The following is an 18,764-nucleotide window of genomic DNA, read 5'->3' as shown; positions in this document are numbered from 1 at the left end:
TTCAATTTTTTATGAGTATGAGGAAGAAGTGGGTGCTGAAAATATACAGTATGTGGCTAATGTTCTTGGACACCAGTGGCATTGATGTTAAGATCAGAAAGTGTTTTATAGAAGTCTTATTGGAAATGAGATGTGCAGAGGCTCTTCTCAGTTTATCTCTAAAAGACTTTTATAAAGGGGTTGTAGTTCTTAAGGTTGTGTTTCATTGTTTGGGTTTTAGAAGTTTAGATGAGTAAGGAGCTCTCCTTGTTCCCTTGTGTCAGGATCAGAGACTGCTTTAGTGGTGACTGCTGCCATAAAGAAGCTGTAGCCAGTTTGCTTTTACCTCACTCCTACCTTCTTCCCCGTGCGTAATGAAGTCCCTTGGTACAGCTGAGGGAGAAGGAGAGGACTTTACAATATACATCATTTTATTGGGATTTTTTGACAGTCAGGTAGAGACTAGAAGTATGATTATTTCTTTTCTTCCCACTTTATATTTTGTAACAGTGTCTTTATTTTTAGTACCCTGGGTAATTTGCTTTGTTGAAATGCATCAAGGGAAAAGGATTAAAATATATTGTGCTGTGGTCAAAATGATGGCTCAGCAAATGCAGCACTTGCTTTTTTTCAGCTAAAGTGGCAATTAAATTGAATAAGTCATCCATGTAAAGTGCCCTAATTCATATTGAAGAAAAATAAGTTCAGTGTTTTATATATGATGTTAGCTGAAGTTAACCTGGTAATTTATGTACAGTACAGAAACATCACTTCAGTCTGTGAATATCATGATATTACTTCTGTGTGCTTTATAATGCATGACGGTGTTGTAAATAAGTTTGAAAGCATTGATGTGATGACACAAGACCGAAGTGTTAATTTTATTTAGCTAAAAAAAGATCACTTATAGGAAGTGTGACTTATTTTTCAACATACTTAGGACAGCTGTCAAGTGATTGTATAACTACGCTGTTTCCCATTTTATTCAGTTTTGGAACAATGTTATAGATATACAGAGCAATCATTACCTAATATATTTCCTGATTCTCTAGTAGTTTAGGCTGTATACATGATGCATACAGTTTGTTTGCTCTACACAGAGTTATACAGTATTTAGGCTGAATAGAAAACAAAGCAGCTTTTAAGAAAAAAATAAAGGGTTTCTTATTTAGGGAAAGATGTACGCTCCACTTTTTTTCTCATGTTGTAAAATGACAATTTAATACATTTGATTTTCAACTTGCTTGACCTTGAAGTCATTTCAACGTAGAATTTTATTCTCAATGTGGACTAATAGGACAGATGAATGTGATTTTGGAAGAATACTGCTTGGGGAGATGAAGAAGCTGCCATCTCGCATTGTGACCAGTCCATTAAAACAAGAAGAAGTAGAAGAGATACTTTGATAAGTGTTCTGTCTGTGTTAACCTTGATGGCTGTTATCGAGGGGATGATGCTATATCTGTTTCATTGGATTAGATTCTTTCCATGCAGAGGAAAATCAATACTTGGAGGCGTTGGGTGACAGGGGCATCATTTCAGAATTGAAGCGGCTGTCAGACATTGTCATTCTGTGACTTTTGTTCGCCATTGTACTTTTAAACCTTCATTTTTCTTAGTCTTCCCTTTTCTATCCAGGAGCCATTGTCTGAATTCCCCTGATGGCATTTTATGTTGGCTTTAAACTTGAGGGCAAAGATCAAGTGCAAGAATCTTTGAAACTGCACGATTCAGCATCCTCATTGTTTATTCCGTCCTCCTTCCCAAATATCCTTATATTCAGTGAATTTGCATTGATTCAAACATGACAAGGACACTTCAGTCTTGTGCTATTTCTTTTTTAAATGAAACCTTCTGAGACCGTGTGCCCCAGGACTTGAGAAATTAGAGACGGATAGGCAGTAGTTGACAAGCTTTGGAAGACAATATCAAGAAAAGTGCAAATCAAGCATTTTAAAGAGATTTGTACAATTTAGTTCCCCAGCTAGAATTACTGTTGTGAGGGCCCCACTTTAGCTGCTTTGTTGTAGTGGGCAACGCACTTTGTCTTCTAGTGTGGATATCCGGGTGGCAGGATATATTTGGTACTAGCTCTACTGCACATTTGCTGCAGAATGAGGAACATTAGTCAGCAGTATAACAGTCGAGCCCTTACCCCTTTCATATGCTTATTATGCCTCTTAACCCCTGAACTTGGAAAGATGTGCAAACACCCCAGAGGCTCATTCACATGCTGCCAGTCTCTGGATAGGTGCTCCATCTTTAGACCTGTGTAAAGATCACCCTGTGTCTTATGCTTCCAGGATAGGGTCTTGGTGGCTACCGACTTCACTCGAATAAGTGGCTTTCTAATGATGGATAGATGGATTACAATTCTTACCTAGTGATTGTTGAGAATCTATTTTGTTGTCTTGCATATTGTTACAAATTAGTGGGGTCAAAAATTAAACCATAGCAATAGGAAAATTTGAGGTACATGGTAATAGAATAATAAATCAATCAGACGAAAGAGTCATCTTGGACAAGAGATCTTTATTAATAAAACAATAAGTCAACGCACAACATTACACAGTAACACATATGGACAAATCTTACAGAACTGGACCTCCAAAAGTTTTGCTTCTGTAATCTGAAATTACTATGAACACCTTCACTGGCCCAAAAGAGAAAAGCCCTGTGTCTTAATAAAAGATCCTGAGTGGAACTAAATCTCCCTTCCCACAACAGCCAACGTGAATTGTGTCAATCTCCCTATTCTAAAATCACCAACTAGGAGAGAACATTTTTAGTCTGAGGATTTCACAATAAATTTCACAAAAAAATCAGAATTTCCTAAAATAAAATGACTCTTTTAAATATTATTAGGCTCTTTAGAATCATGGTCAGATCACTGAGCTGGAATCTGGTCTTCAAGGCAGATCAGAACAAAATCCTCATGGCTCGAGCTTTGAGGAAGAGGATATTGATGGTGATATCCCTTCTCTTTCCCCTCCACCCTGTCTTCCTTGTCTTCCTTCTCCCCTCTTTTTTCTGCTTCCTTCCTTGTTTCTTAACGTGGTTTGCTCTGTGGCTGTTGAATATTTATCATTCTTTATTATGGTTCCAATGATTTACCAGAAAGTTAATTAACTTTCACTGGAAAATCACTATAAACACCCTTTTGATCACCTGTGTTCACCTGTTTCTTCCCACTGGTAGGCAAGGCAAACGCTTCAGATGACACCCTTTGTTTTAGGCTTTTTTAGAGTAAGGTATTGTGTAGCTATTAAGATGTGAACTGCAAATGTTATTATGTTTTACATTTACCTGGATCATAATATTTATCACTCCAGACCTTTATGTGGAGAAAAACTACTTTTCATGCGAACATGTCTTGAAAGGACTGGCTTGTGCAAGGACAGTGACTTTGATTAGGAGTAGTGTCAAGCAAAACTGAAATGATCATGCATGGGTGGCAAACTTTACTGACTAACTTAATGGACTAGCTAATCATGAGCCTCTGTTCTGTTCCTGCTAAATGTTCCCTGTTTACTCTACGATGGTGAGCGACAATAAGATGTCTTAAAGCAATTAGATGTTTCTCTTAGGGAGGAGTGAAAAAAATGACAGTAGCATATATATCCTCTGCATCTGGAAGTACACACAGGCACTACTACTGCTGCAAGAAACACAAGCGCGTCTTTTAAATAAAGCTAGAAGGAATGGATCAGTACAGGAGTAGCACAAGTACTACTCAGGAGAGGAAGGCAAGAAAATTGCATATATGACAATGCCCCTGCACAGCAAAAATGTGCAAAGATCATCAAATAGTCATTATTATGTCCAGGTTTCTGTCTCAATAAACATTACTTTTATATTATTTTCCGATTGCTTTTTTTGCATGCGTATGTTGATTTTTTTCCATTCCATAAAGAATGTGTTCTACATTTGTAGATAGTAACCATATTTTACACAAAATGACCACATATGTTTTCCATTATTGCATTTTGCAAATCAGCAATACATGCACTGTAGGCATTACTATTAATAATATCTCTTTACTGACAATTTACATAATTCCAAGAGTGGTTGAACATTGGGTAAAAATTAGATAAATCTGTTGCTTGCAATAGTTACATACCAAACACTTAAGACGAAGGTGTCATATTTTATGTACTTTTTACATGTGTAGCCTCACTAACAAAATGCATGCCTTTAATGGTCAAATGTGACATGCTGTGGAATCTTTCCATGTCTTCAGTATCTGCCAGTGGTACCTGACAGATATTGTCCACACTTGCCTAGTTAAATTAAGAGTGACTTATATACAGTATGTTCTCCATTTAAAAAAAATCAGCAAGTTCAAAAGCTTTAAATGCTGTATACTATAAGAGTCTATTATGTTTTTTCTTTACCTTCAATGTGGTTACTGTCTCTCTTAACAGTTAATAAATAAATTACAGATGTGTATTCTGAGCACTGTTCATAGTCAGAAGTACATGGGCTCCTTTAATGGTGCATAAAGTCACTCCATATATATTTACATATACAGTATATGCATTTTTTTATCATATGCATATACAGTACACAAACTATGATTTTCTCAGTACTTATCTTTTGTTTGCTTGTTCTCCATTTGTCAATTTGAACACTTTTGGTTCTGCTCAGTGCCCCCCCCTTATAATCAGCAGAATTATATGCCCTGAGGATTGTGTTGAGAAAAAGCCTCCAAGATGTTTTTTTTTAATGCAAATGTATGGCTTTGCGCCATCATGAGATGGCTTCATGAGCAAATGTTAATGAACCCACACCTCGGGACCTGTTCCAGCCACTGTTGCTAACACTAGTGCTGCAATTCTTTGCAGAGTATTGTTCCAAAGAGAGACTGAAGTGCAAATAAAGTTGTCTCTCAAACGTAAGCCTGGTAGTCAAACTCTTAAGACATTTGCAGTAGCATAAAGGCCTTTTGATCATAATCTGGCCTTTTGATCAAAATCTAGCCTCTTGTTAAGGGTGTCCATAGTTTCAAAGATCTGATTTTGATCTGTTCAAAGCATTTAATAAAAGCAATAGAACTTTCTAGGTTTTGAACAAAAATGTGTTTCATTTTCATGTATATGGGTTGCATTATGAAAACTCGCCAGCAAAATTTAATATGTGGATTTGAATTACTATGATATTTCCTACTTGGATTCTTAAAAGGATTCTCATCTGGAGACTGGACAAAACTTTGATCAGCTAAGAGTTGGTATCAGCTGCAGAAATGGTTTTCTGGGCTTTGAATTCCTAGGGACCTTGTTACGTGGACTATGTGTGTTTTCAGACTCCTTATATAAGTATAGATATTTTTCCAATACTTGTCAAGAACTTGTAATTAATTGTGTAATATGTAATAAAATCTTATTGATATTTAAGCCTGTGATGCTTATACTGTGCTAGACATATCACTGGAATCCACTAGTTTTTGTAGCATTTTTCTAAATGGATCAAGTTGGTTTCATATTTATTGAATCTACATGATCCCAAGTCATTTTTTGTCCATCAAAATCTCATCTACACTGTCAGTCCAAAATGGATTGAGTCTCACAATTATAACAGCTCTCCTTATAGTTCAGTTCCAGTATAGTATAGTTCCTTAAAGTTGGCAAAGCCTAGTAAATCCATCGGACAGTATGTATTGGGCAGTACTGTCTTCTAATAGAAATCGTTGCATCATTATTCAGAAATCGGTATTGAGAAGGATGACATTTCCATTTCAAACTCAAGAAAAAATATATTATTGTTGATCACATTGTGTAGCCGTTTTAATGTTATTTTTAGAAAAGTGAAGTATTTTGCGTACTTAAGGTTTCAGCTTTGTTACTTGTCCATTAATAAAAGCTCATTATATTGTGTTGGAGTTTTATGGCTGTAATAATTTGTGTGGGTAGATGAAGCACTTATTAGTAGAATTTAAGTCTGTAAAACCTGGACATCCAATTAATGTTTATAAAATACCATGTGAATGTGTGCTGTAATTTAAAGTACATGTTTGCAAGTGTACAGTATTTAATGCATGTATATTGAGTATTAGTGGAATAAAAAACATTAATATATTCCTTGCACTGCTTATCTTTGGTCCTACTACAAATTCTGGTGTTCAGTAGAAAAGCTTTCTGGATTTCTTACATCCTGTATACTTGCTCTCCCTACCTAGAATTTATGTACCATGTTAATTTATAACTTTGTATATGGAACACTGTGTGCCTAAAATGTTTCCAGCAGTGTGATACATTGTGGTTAGTTGACTGAAGGATTTTCCCAACTAAGGTGTTTTATAAATCTGTAGACAGCATGCGTACAAGAAATAAGTGTGTTAATTTAAATGTTTTCCAGCCAAAGACAAAACCAGTGTCTAGCATCTGTTTGTTAAACTGGTCTCGTGTTCTAGCCAGAGTGGACTATAGAGATGGAGATTAATGGTAACAACATTCACTCAGACAGTCTTCTGAGGTGATGCAGATCTTTAAATGGGTTAATGTTTAAAGTTCAACTGGTATTTCTATAAAATATTTTTGTTTGATTTCCATTTTATCATGCTTTAAGGTCAAACTTGACTTTAATGTTCCACAAAGAGACAGAGATTGATAATTAGGAAAGAATAGCTTTCTAATGTGATTTATACCTATGGATTTTCTGTCAGATATGAAAAGTTGCTGCTCAAATTGGAGAGGAGGATCCATTACAAAGCACTTTAGAGTGTTTACTGCTAACTTTGGAGAACAGATGTCTATTTCTATGTATTCTTACACGAAAACTGTACATCTTAATCCATTGCTTAGCTATATTCTAAATTAAATTATGAAAATTTAAGGAAAGTTATGATGCCACAGAGTTTTAACATATTCAAAATAATCATCCTTTTCTTTACATAGTTGTTGTACTGTCTATATGCTCATTTGTGGTGAGTGAATTTCAGGTCAAAAATGAATGTCAGGTTTAAAGGTTTAGCTTAATCTGTAGTTTCCATTTACATTTGATGAAAACATGCACTGTGTATATAGATAATTTTACACATTCTGTTGAGTATTTCATTTGTGATTTGGTTGATACAATTGCCTGTGCTTACAGGACAGTTTTCCTTAGCATATGGTATAATGTGTTTTCAGTTTTGAGTGTGTTGTAGTGTATGGATTTGGCTTTGTGAATATCTACCAGCAATTTTATGTTTTGACCACAGAAGTACATTAAGTGTACTGGGAGGTCTAATTAGGTTGGACAAAATGCACATTTCTCAAAGATCCTGGTTTGGTTACTTTCAGCCTTCCTCAGTTATCTGGGTTCACAGATTTAGAATTCTGGGTGTTACTATTTCTGTTTCTCTTATGATGAGAAAACCTTTAATGTGTTTAGATGTAATGTTTGATATATTTGCACAATTGTATTTATACACTGTATTTTTGCACTCCAGATGCTGTCATCTTTTAAATACATTTATGTTTTTTATATACACATATAATAGGTATTTACAGAACTATAGCTTGCCTTGTATTGCTCTGCTAATTACTGCATTAGCACATATTGTTCTGCATTTAATGATTTACTCAGAAATACTGTAGACAGATTTTTCATGAAGGAAACCTGCCTTTCTAAGCATTCGTTCTTCTGCTATAATTCTCATTGTGGGATTTCTCATTTTTAGCCTGTGGCCATTAGAAAATGTGTATCCAGTATTATTAATCACTATGGCTAGAGTACATCATTGACCCCACAATTACATTAGTTTGAAGTCTGTCTAGAATTTCTGCACATGGAGTGCAACCCCTTGTGTACGAACTGATTACTCCATGATCAAAAGGATTCACTGATCTTACTATTATATGAATGCTATTTGGCCTTGTATACAGCCTTGTATGTAATTGTACACAACATAAGGGGACAAATTGTGATAAAGCAGTTCGTACTGTGATGTCTCTTTTTGAAATTAGAGGACTACAAAGGTAAAGCTATTACACCACTGAAGGTTTAGGTAGATTTTCTTCAAAGACACTTAGGCTTGGATATACTGTATACGGACAATAGAAGATTCCAGCAACTTTTGCACTTTCTTTTCTGTTTTGGGGAATTCAGATATATTCCTATGTATTTTTTTTTAACAGTCACAGTGTGCCCAGTATGCTGCAGAGAAGCGAGATGAAGAGAAGATGTGTGATCATTTAATAAGAGCAGCCAAATATCGGGACCATGTGACAGCGACCCAGCTGATCCAGAAGATCATCAACATCCTGACGGACAAGCACGGGGCCTGGGGAAACTCCTCTCTCAGGTAATGTGCACTCTTCTCTTGTGTTCCAGAGACAGGCTGTGGGGTTTTACCAGTTTATATGTCACACAACGTGCCTTATATAATATTAACGCATCCTCACCTGTTATGCGCATGTTCCTGTTATTTCAGCTTTCCTGTTTGTTTCGTTTCCATTTGTATCTGTGTGATGTTTTGACTGATGGTACATTAACAGTTTAAATAGGTAAAGGTGGTTCCAGGCATCTTTTCTGATGATAAAGAACATTATGAAATCGTATACTATAAAATTCAGAATCTGTAGGCAATGTTTTATAGATCTTAGTGCTGAACGTGTTTTTTTCACATTATTCTGAACACAACTGATGATTATTGAAAGCAATAATGTTACTTTTTAATCTGTCTCTTGATATAATTTGTATGTCGAATGGTATTGCACTATCACTGGCTGCTGAAACAAAGTTCAAGTGACTCGGTATATACTAGTGGGGTTATCAGGAACACAACACTCATCAAACAGCAAGCTCCCTTTATTCAAAAAAGGTTAATTCTCTCAACTGCTTTCTCGTTTGTGGCTGGTTTCTATTCTGCGGGGACATGAAATGTGATTATTTTTATAACAAGTTTAATTACTGGCCTAATCAAATTCCTGCCAGCAGAAGACCTTTTGCACACGAGTGTCTCTAATGTGTTTTGTTCTGCAAATGTATAAGTGAATACGGGTGACTATTAGACTGTTGGTGGTATTGAGTAGTGTCCCCTTTGGGTGACATGAGGTGATGCAGTTTAAACATTGTAAGAAACACTGTTTTGAACAGTGTTTGCACTGCCAAGTGGCACACGCCAAGTGGCCATGGTCTTGCAGAATTAGTCTGTGTTTGTTCTGGTAATTGTAGTAAGTCTATATTTATGATGCTATATGTTCTGATATTAGCATCTAGTTTGAGATGTACGATGGCGATGTACGAAGCCTTTGTGGTAGTCTGATACATTCAAATAAGTCCTAGACCTTTTCTGGGCTAAAAGTATTTTTTTCTTTTTAACCACCTTGAATAATATTCATTTTTGCGAAACCTGCAGATAAACCCCAAAACATTTTTCTAAATGAAGTATGCTTATTGGAGCAGTTATCATGAAAGCAGACTCCTTAGAGCCCTTTTACCTTGTTATGCTACATTTAATCTCCTGAGATTTAGTTATTTGGTTTGTGGTATTTTTAGAGGTTTTTTCCCCTTTTTTCGTTCTTATGCACTTGCACAAGGCCATGTAATTTGCTGTGAGATCTAGCTCTAAAGCTCCAATACTTTCCCATTAATGTCATTTATTTTGTTTTGATATTGATGGCTTTCCTAATGCCATGCGATCAGCGGGCTCCAATGCTGGCAGACAGCCTGGGATCGGCAGTGGTTTTAATAAATCACAATCAGACCTGTGCCATTACATCAATATTTTTCGTCAATTACTGAGAAGGTCAGGTGCTGCATTCAGCAATGGAGCCCCAGCATGTGGCATTTGAGAAACATCTGGTACTGCAACATAACTGCAAACAAGGGAGCAAGAGAGGAGGGGAGAGACTGGGAGTTAGAGACAGAGAGAAAAGCACACACACACAAATCCAATTTTTTTTCATCAGACAAAATGAAATCTGCGACTGCAAGGACATCAGCGCAATGATTACGACCTTTTGTGAAGGTGTAAAATTTGCAAGCCCTTGTAGCGTTTCATAAAGACATATTCCCCAAAGTTTCCATTCAATAAAATCTGAAAATGAAAATATTATTTTCTCAGAAGCTGATGGGAATTGTTGTTTCCTCACAGCAGGCATCTAATATCTTTTGACATCCAGTGACCTGCCTGAATGCAATTTGTGTCTTAATATCCAGCTTACACCAGCTTTTGCCTCCAGAGAGTTGAGGTGTTAGGTGCTTTTTTATTTTTTTCCTCTCTATCCTTTCCATTGGATTGTAAAAAGTCCTGGGGGTTCTTTCTGGCAAACAAAGGAAACATTTCCTCTCGCAGTCCTCTGATAACAGCATGCCCTTTACTGTCACTGCCTTTTTCCAAATGCTGCATGATTGGAGGAAATGCAAGGGACAGCCATGAGTACCTGTTCCTCCATACATTACTGTCACCTAGAGTTGAGGCTCAGGTGAAAACAAAAATTATCTGATCAAAAAAAAAATGAATAGTAAAGAACGTGTCCACAAATGAGCCGAGTGGCAGAAGTAATTTTTTTTTGGGGGGGGGGGGGTGGTGAATACATACACTGCAGAGCAGGCATTGTGTTTATTTGGGTCAGGAGACAAATCATCTTTCATGTATATGACACCTGGTAAAGTGGCTGAATGTAAGAAAGATGAGGAGAGATGATGGAGAGTGCTGGATTGAAGTCTCCGAGGACACACTCCCCTTTCCTCATATCGTCCTTCATTGCATTCTAATAGGCTGACTAATGTACCATGGAAATTCACTCTCAGTATTAAGAAAGGTGGCTCCTAACTTGTCAAGGGGGAAAACAGGGCATCAACACGCAATGCTGCGAGTGTAAAATAATGACAACATGTAACGCAAATGGAGAGTTTTTTTTACCACACTTCTTTCTGTAGTGGGATTTCAATATTGCAATCCCCAGTCATGTCATAAGAGACTGTTGTGCTTTTAAGTGCAGTCCTGCACCCCCTCCCTCTCCCTTTAAGCAGCTCATTTTCGGCAGCTTCAGTGTGTTCTAATGGATGCCCTTAGGCTAGAGGCTTCCCAGCCGGAGGGACATTCATCTTTTTGTGTGTCACAGGCTTGCCTGAAAAATCTTTGTGATGCGCTCTCCAATTTTTCTTCAGTAAATCAAATCTTCCTTCTTTCAGAAAGATGAATGCTCTGAGGTTGTGGTGTTATAAAAAAAATCAATGCTGGCAAAATTGAAACAGTATGCCTCCATATTGATTGGCCTTGTGAAATCGAAACTAACAGCTTTGTAACTGTTCCAGTGGACAGTTAGCTGACCCATAATGGACAAACTATCAATATTAGCATTACTATTTTATCTTGTAGTATGTCATTTTAGAAGCAAAAAAAAATGAAAGACTTGGGCTGAATTTTCAGTACTTAATTGTACAGTTCGTTTCACACGTCCACCCCTTATCTGCATTTCTACCCAGACTTCGTTGATTTCAAATATTGGGAAAATTAAAACAACAGTTTTAAGGAAAAATATCAGTATTGAGGAGGCTGCTTAATAGTTTTGTTTTATGTCAAAACCGTTTTTGTTGAATGTTGTGCTTCTCCTACTGAATGACTATGTAAGGATTCTGAAATTATTTTAATATCAAGTGTTTTCTAAACATAAAACCAGAGCAAGTGTAAAGCACAGTAGGAAAGCTGAGTTTTTAAGATCCGTTCTTTTTAAGGATTTCTTAATTTTCAGGGTCAGTGCTTCTGATGAATAATAACAAGTGTCTGATTTTTTAAGGCTTAGGATAATAACAAATGTGCCAAAATTGAAGTATTTGTGACTATACATTTGTCAATCTTGACACATACAAACTAGACTTTAAGATCAAAACTTGTCTTGATGTGATAAAGGTTCTTAATGGCCTTTGTTGCTTTGAAAACTTCTTGGTTATGTCTAGATATTCTACATTCAGCCAAGATGCACCAAACTGTTTGTCATTACCTGCCTTTTGAAACCTACTCTCTGCACCCTCAGGATGGAAATTAAATTTTGTTTTCCACTATGGGAACAAAGGATCTGGCTCCAAGCTCATAATTACTGTATATTAATACCGGAAAAAGAAAAAGAAACAAGAAAAGAAAATGTTTGCAGTTGAACCTACTTCAAATGTATCAGTTTGATTACCAACAAACCTATTGGTTTAGATTCATGTCCTGGCACTTCAGGAGGGATGTTTTGACAGTTTCTCTAGGTATAGTTTGCTCGAGCTTCTTCAGACCCTTTAGTTTTCTTTTGTGAATCACTTTTGTGAATTTGAACCTCAAATATTCAATTGGATTAAGGTTGGAAATTGAGGTAGCAGTAAAGAACATTTATTTTGTGTGCAATTAATCATTTCTTTGGTAATTTGGAATGTTGCCCTGCTGGAAATTCTGTTTTAGCCATGCTTGATCTTCTTGGAATGAATGTCCAACGGTGACATAATTTTCCCAAATCTCACAGTGGGCGTGAATTCATTCTCAACATGAGTGTCATCTTTTTTACATCAAAGATAATACTATGAACATGATCTTAAAGCTTAATTTTCATTTTATAAGACTATGAGACATGGCTCTGTTGTCACTCAGATGTAGTTTAAATTAACTTTTATGGTTCGAGCTTTTATCTTGCTACCTGGCCATGAATACCACATTCATGCTGGCAACTCCAAATGGGGGTTTTCATCATTTTCTATTTTTGAGTTGTTGGTTTTGTTGCCTCCAAAATAGATTGTCTCACAGCCTGTAGTGAAAAGACCCACTCGCTGCTTCTTCCTGGCAAAGTTGTTAACAAATGCAGTAGCATTATGTTTTTTGAATAATGGACACTGCGGTGAAAATTGGTAAATTGTTTTTTGTGAATTCTTTTATAGCCGTCCCTAGCTTGTCAATGTCCATTTTCTTGCTGTGTTTGGAGAGCTCTCTGACCTTAACCATGATGTATGCTACTACTGAATGTCTTCTGTGTGTTACCTCCTTTTATACCCCAGGGAAATGGGAAACCTTTGTAGGCCACTAAATAAATCCTTCGTCTTGCATTGCTCTTGCAAAGAGCAGAATGTTATTGTAAGTTTGTTTTTGTTGGATTTTATTTAAAGGATATCTTAGAGGTGTGAATAAATGTGACCCTTGTGATTTTTGGAATTCAGTTAATTTTTTACAACTTTACCTTTGCTCTGTGCAATTCTACTGTGATTACTGTATAACATTTAAAAAAATATTTTAAGCAAGGTGCATTATCCAGTTTATAACTTTTGGCTTGTTTCATTAAGAATTTTTTAACTAATCTTGAAGGCTCTGCATTTACTTTTCCATGTGTAGTAATCTCCAGAAATTTCACCTGTGGGGAAATTTCGTTTTTGTTAAAAATGTTTTGTTGTTCTACATGGATATTATTGGTGCTCAAAATGTTATGTAGCAACTTATAGTGATGATGAAAGTGCTACATAGTGTGCTTTCTTTTCAAAGTTGTTACATTCCCCTATCTCAGGGGTGTTTTTGATTGTGTTTCTGATACCTAGCTAATGTCACCAGATTTTACGTCTGTTCTGAGAATTTGCTTACGTGTGGCATGAATATATATTTTACTACAACTGGCTTCCAAACATTTATACACATTACTGTTTTTAGGTGCAGTGGAAGATAAGCCTTTTGAGACAGGCAGCCAATGGAGTTGTATGTTTTAGTAAGGGAGATCAATGATTGTACAAGGAGAAGGTCTATTGTGAATTATAGGGACCATATAGATAGGAAAAAAGTATTCTGCCTAATTTTAGACATGCTCAGTTAAATTGGATTTGTTGAACTGCTTCTATGAAGGTTGCTGGAGCAGGGTCTGTCTACTTTAACATAAATTGGATACATTTACAGATTAGATACTCAGAGCAGGTTTTTCCTAGCATTGTATTTATTGTGTATTACATAATAAATGGTCTCTGCGTTGCTTCATCAAGTAAAATAGTCACTCCCTTATCTAAAGATCAGTCTCCTATAGCAAGTATTATTCAATGAATAAACATCACCGGAGCTGCATCTAAAAGGTTTCCTAATCTAGGTTTCCCTTGGCAGTCACTTACGTGTTCTGTAGACATACAGTATAATAAATTGATATTGTTAAGTACATTCTTTTAGTTGCTTCATTATACTGTATAAAAGCCAGACCAATATTGTATTAAGTCCAATATTGCATTAAAAACTTGAGAAAAAGAATGAGGAAAAGTTTATTTTCATTGATATGAATAGCATGAAAATCATCAGATATTTAGGATGACGCATATTATAGTTTGCTAATTTTTTTAAAACGGGTGAAATGAATAAGAGCATAAGAAAAGATACAATGAGAGGCTATTCAGAACAATGTTGAGGAATATTGGTTTAATGATGTGAGGATCTTATTCAGCCTTTTCTATAAGAATCCCAACAAATCTCCTTTACAGCTCTGGTGGATCAGTTCATTCTAGTATCCCATGACTTTAACAGAAACAAAACAAAAACACTGCTTGTATCATTTTTGTTTCAAGAGGGTCTCAAATCCCTCGTATAATGAGTTCAGTCTGTGCACTGGAGAATTTATTAAATATTGAGCAGGGTTTTTCTTAATTTAGTGAAAACCTTTGCGCAAAATGAAGCTCAATACATTTTCTATTTCTTTTCTTCCTTCTGGACTACTCCATTATTTCATGGACACTTTTATTGTTTCTTCGCAGTTGTGGTACTGGAAGAAGTTTATTGATATTTTTATTGGTTGAATAGTCTTTTTTGCCTTTGTAATATCTTTTCTGTCTTGTCAGGTTCAGGTCCTTTGTAGGTTCCTTACTTTCAGTGGTGTTTAAGTGCTTGTGGAGTATGTAACCAGATCTCATTGAAGAACTTAGGTGTCTCAAGAACTGAAAATGAAGAACATCTCTTTTAACTCTTGTGAATGGAGTGAAAAATTTAAAAAGCACCTTCATCAAAACACAAAACTTTAACTTTGTGAATTAACTAATTTGAGTGTTTGAATTTAATCGTCTATAATAGCTTTTTCTTCATCATTTGGTCTGGACCAATAAGGAAAAATTATGACTCAGTGAATTTCTCCCAGACACAGAAAGTACTACAAAGGGTACTGCAAGAGACTAGGTAAGATACACAAATGAATTTGTCAAATGTATCTCATTTGGCTAGTTCTGAAATTTGTAGAACTCTGGTGACCTAGCTTATCTTCCATAGCTTTAAATTAAAATGTATTAAGCTTTTCTTGCAAAGCATTTTATTGATTAAAGGATTAATAACAACCTTTTCTTGTGATTTTGCATTTTTCCACAGTTACACTCAAAAAGAATAGTGCTTATTGCAAAAGGTGATTTATTCCTAAAAATCTTATGAGCATCAAAAAAGGGTTAACTATTGTAAACTAGCAGTTTGTGTTGTATTTAATGTTTTGTTTCTTGGCGTATATAAGACCTTTAATAGGAATGTAACACTTAATTTGTTGCTTCCTTAAACAAGTTATTAAACTGCTTGTATTTTTGGTGTCCTAAGTAAAGATGCATTTGGTTGAAGATTGCTCGCAAAGTTTCAAGTACAGCCAGAAAGCAAACTAGAATTTGAGGTGATTAGTAAAATGAACTGAAAATACTTATCTGTTAAAAGAAAACCAGGAGTTTAGAAGGTGGTAAAATGCTGATATACCTGTGAATGTTCACAATGGAATTAGTTCTGTGAACATTTTGTATACACTAAGATCTGCAGATGTTTAATAAGATTAGACTTTTAATTCTGGAAAACAAATGTTTTTAACCCTGGGCACTTGAACAAAGAGCTCCGATGCTGAGTTGAAACAGACTCTTCCATTTAGCCTTTAGTTCATTTCTGCAAAGCAAGAAAGGCAAAACAAAGAAACATTAGCTGAATATGTTTTTGTGTATGAACCAGATGTTTACAAATGTACAAATGTCATGGTATAACAAACATTCTAGGTCTGCCAAAAATCCTATATGAATGTATTTTATTTCACAATTCAGGTTCACAGACAAAAATAGATGTACCCTGAGAAAATGAAACCCCACATACTGTATATTTCCAAATGCAAATGTTTAAACTAACAGTGCAATTAGTTATAGATTCAAGGGTCTAAGATATGTGAAAATAAATACCAAGTTTTAAAAAAAAATACCATTTGATTTTTCCTTTTCTTTTCAACTTAAATGTTTAATATCCCCCTGTTATCCTAGAATTCTAACCTGGTTTGTTTTATATACTTGCATAGTTTTGATAGGTATCTGATGTACTTTAGGGTAAATGTCTGTGACCAGACCAGACTTACCTTAATTTGAGGATGGAGATCCTCCTTTTTTATGAATATCATCAAGACTTCATAATCCAGACAAAACTGTCAGGCATTCAAAACCCTTGAGAAATGATTGCTTACCATTTGCTTATAATGTTTATATTCTTTTTCCATCAACAAAGACAGCACCTGTCCAGTCAGACCAAGGTTGAGGACGATGTTATCACCCCTGGACTGTGCATGTCCCCAGCTCCAAGAATAATTCACTGCTTTATTTTAAATTTAATTTTAATTGACATTTTCTGTCTTATATTGCCAGCACTTTTTGAAAGTCTGCACTGCTAGTCTTCTAAAGGGATCTGAACTTTTAAACTGAAAGAAAATTCTTCTGTTTCATAGACATTTATCTGGGTGTTGTTTCTTGTTTTCACAAGCATACTTGAATTGTAATGATAGTGCAGTATTAAATTCCTTGGTTTGCTTATAAACATCTCTAAACAATTCACAAAGTGAGGCAGCAAAATTGCATTTGTTCTTGCCCTAAACAGAACTGAGACATCTGTAGATATAAGCTTTATATTCATCCTTCTTAGGTTTGGTTCTGAAGTTAATTAATTGTTGTTTTGCTAAACGTGGGTCTGGAATATTAGAAGAATCAATTAGCTAGCTAAAGTTTGATTCCATAAAGTAGTCCTATTATTAATCTATTTTAATCCTTTGTAAACAAATATGAACTCTGGGTAAGAAGGGATACATGCGTCTATTTGTTCTCTTTGCAGCATTTGGTTTTAAATGTGTCTGCCAGCATAGGAGGAATTTCAAGTACTGTGCTTTAAACAGTTTTAAAGCAAAATCTTTAAGGCATTCATCATTTGCAGCGTCTCTTAAACAAAGGGCGACATCTGAAAAAGGACATTATTAAATCTCGAGGGAGCATGAAAAGTTTGACAGGAGAGCATTACATAATTGATATAAAAAAGAATGCTAATGTGCCTTTATACAGTACAGGGGGTTACAGAATTTCATAAGAAACTCCTTTAATGAAAACATTTACCTTTAGAAGTATAAACAACACAGTTACTAAGATTGTAAGGAATACCAACAAAGTGTCAAACTGGGACATATTAAAGAGTCTTGAGCAGCTGAAGCTTTCCATATGTTGCTGTAATTTATATTGCTTTAAATCCTTTTTCAAGGATTCCTCAGCAGTGTGCCGCTGAAGAAAAAAAGATTAGCTTCTCCGTATTTGTTTCGAAAGCTGTATCATCACCATTTTATAGATCTTAATTAAAATCTTAATGATAATTTCCAAGCGCCTGTAATTGATGGACTTGATAACGTAAACCTCCTTAAACTTTATTCCCCTCCCACGATGTGTATATCTTAGTCGAAGCTGATATCCTGGCTTCTTTCAAGAAATGACTGGCTGAGATCCTCAGATCAATTAGTTACTAGACACCTAATGAACTAGATTGGCCCAAATTGCCTGCTCTCTTTTGTAACCTTTCTTTTGTTCTCAGATAGGATAGCGTTTTACTGTAGCAAAATCAGAAAGTGCTCTGAGTTCCCTACTAAATGATCAAAAATTCATTTAGCTGTTCCTTTTGTTTTAGTTTCTCAGTTTTTGTAACTGTATAAGTGCTGCAGCTGTGGCTACCGGGATACCACAGTGCAAAGTATTCAAAGGGAATAGTTTAATGTGGACCCACTGCATTGTTTAGTGCGTGGGGTTCTGTGTTTCGGTTACAGATTTATGAGTTTTATATACCTTTAAGAAAGTAAGGCCTTGGCAGAGCAAGGTCATGATAACGTTCTGATCAATATCTGAGTGTGAAAGCTATTTTGGAAGTTTTTAAGGGTTCAATTGTTTTTTTTTGAGCATGCAATATCTGGGGAGTATCGATTGTCAGGGTCCAGTAGTTAGTCAAAGGCTATCTCCTTTGACTAACCCCTTAGCGTGGTGTCATCCTCCTTCATGTGATAGATTGTTACAATCCTAGCCACTGTAATTACACAGTGGCCGAGCAGGTCATCTATTTCTTCACTTTCACCATTTGCCAAAAATCTCCTTTATCTTTGGAATACAGCACTTTCTTTTGCAATGGAAGCAGAAAAGGAAATATGAAATACATTGCCCAGTAATGGAGGAACACATACTTTCTCAGTGTAGTACACTCTTTATTTAAAACAAATACAGTGCTTTGTTTTACTTAAGGCTTGTTTATCAATATACAGTTAAATATATTCCAGGTTGAAGACTAACAAGAAACCCAAAGATGTTGAAACACTTCAGAAGCTGAGTATTGTTGATAAATCTTAATATCAAAAGGAAATATGGTTGAAAATAATTTTTACATTTGTTTTTTTTTAAACTAGTCATTGCTAGTTTTGCAACATTTCATTTGAAATCAGCTACAGAGGTCACTTCGTTTAACGAAGCATTTCAAGTATTTCCTTTTACTCCAGAGGTTTAAAACATTTAATTTCTTTTAGAAGATTTTCATGTTTTTATATCTGTCTGTGACCAGAGAAAAAAAAATCTCTGTT

General features: G+C 35.5%; 1 protein-coding gene across 8 annotated transcripts in view; it reads left to right on the top strand.

Moving 5' to 3' along the window:
• lrba (LPS-responsive vesicle trafficking, beach and anchor containing) overlaps positions 1 to 18,764 on the top strand; it is a 289,988-nt gene that overhangs the window by 128,468 nt on the left and 142,756 nt on the right. For all 8 annotated transcript variants that reach the window (XM_088910702.1, XM_088910752.1, XM_088910744.1 and 5 more), the window contains exon 36: positions 8,097 to 8,263. In XM_088910702.1, the coding sequence (XP_088766828.1) occupies positions 8,097 to 8,263 (167 nt within the window). The remainder of the gene's footprint in view (positions 1 to 8,096; positions 8,264 to 18,764) is intronic.

Source organism: Atractosteus spatula, chromosome 1, assembly GCF_055471065.1.
Source record: "Atractosteus spatula isolate fAtrSpa1 chromosome 1, fAtrSpa1.hap1, whole genome shotgun sequence".
NCBI classification, from domain to species: domain Eukaryota; kingdom Metazoa; phylum Chordata; class Actinopteri; order Semionotiformes; family Lepisosteidae; genus Atractosteus; species Atractosteus spatula.
Note: the sequence above shows the minus strand (reverse complement) of the source record. Positions and strands in the feature narration are given on the sequence as shown.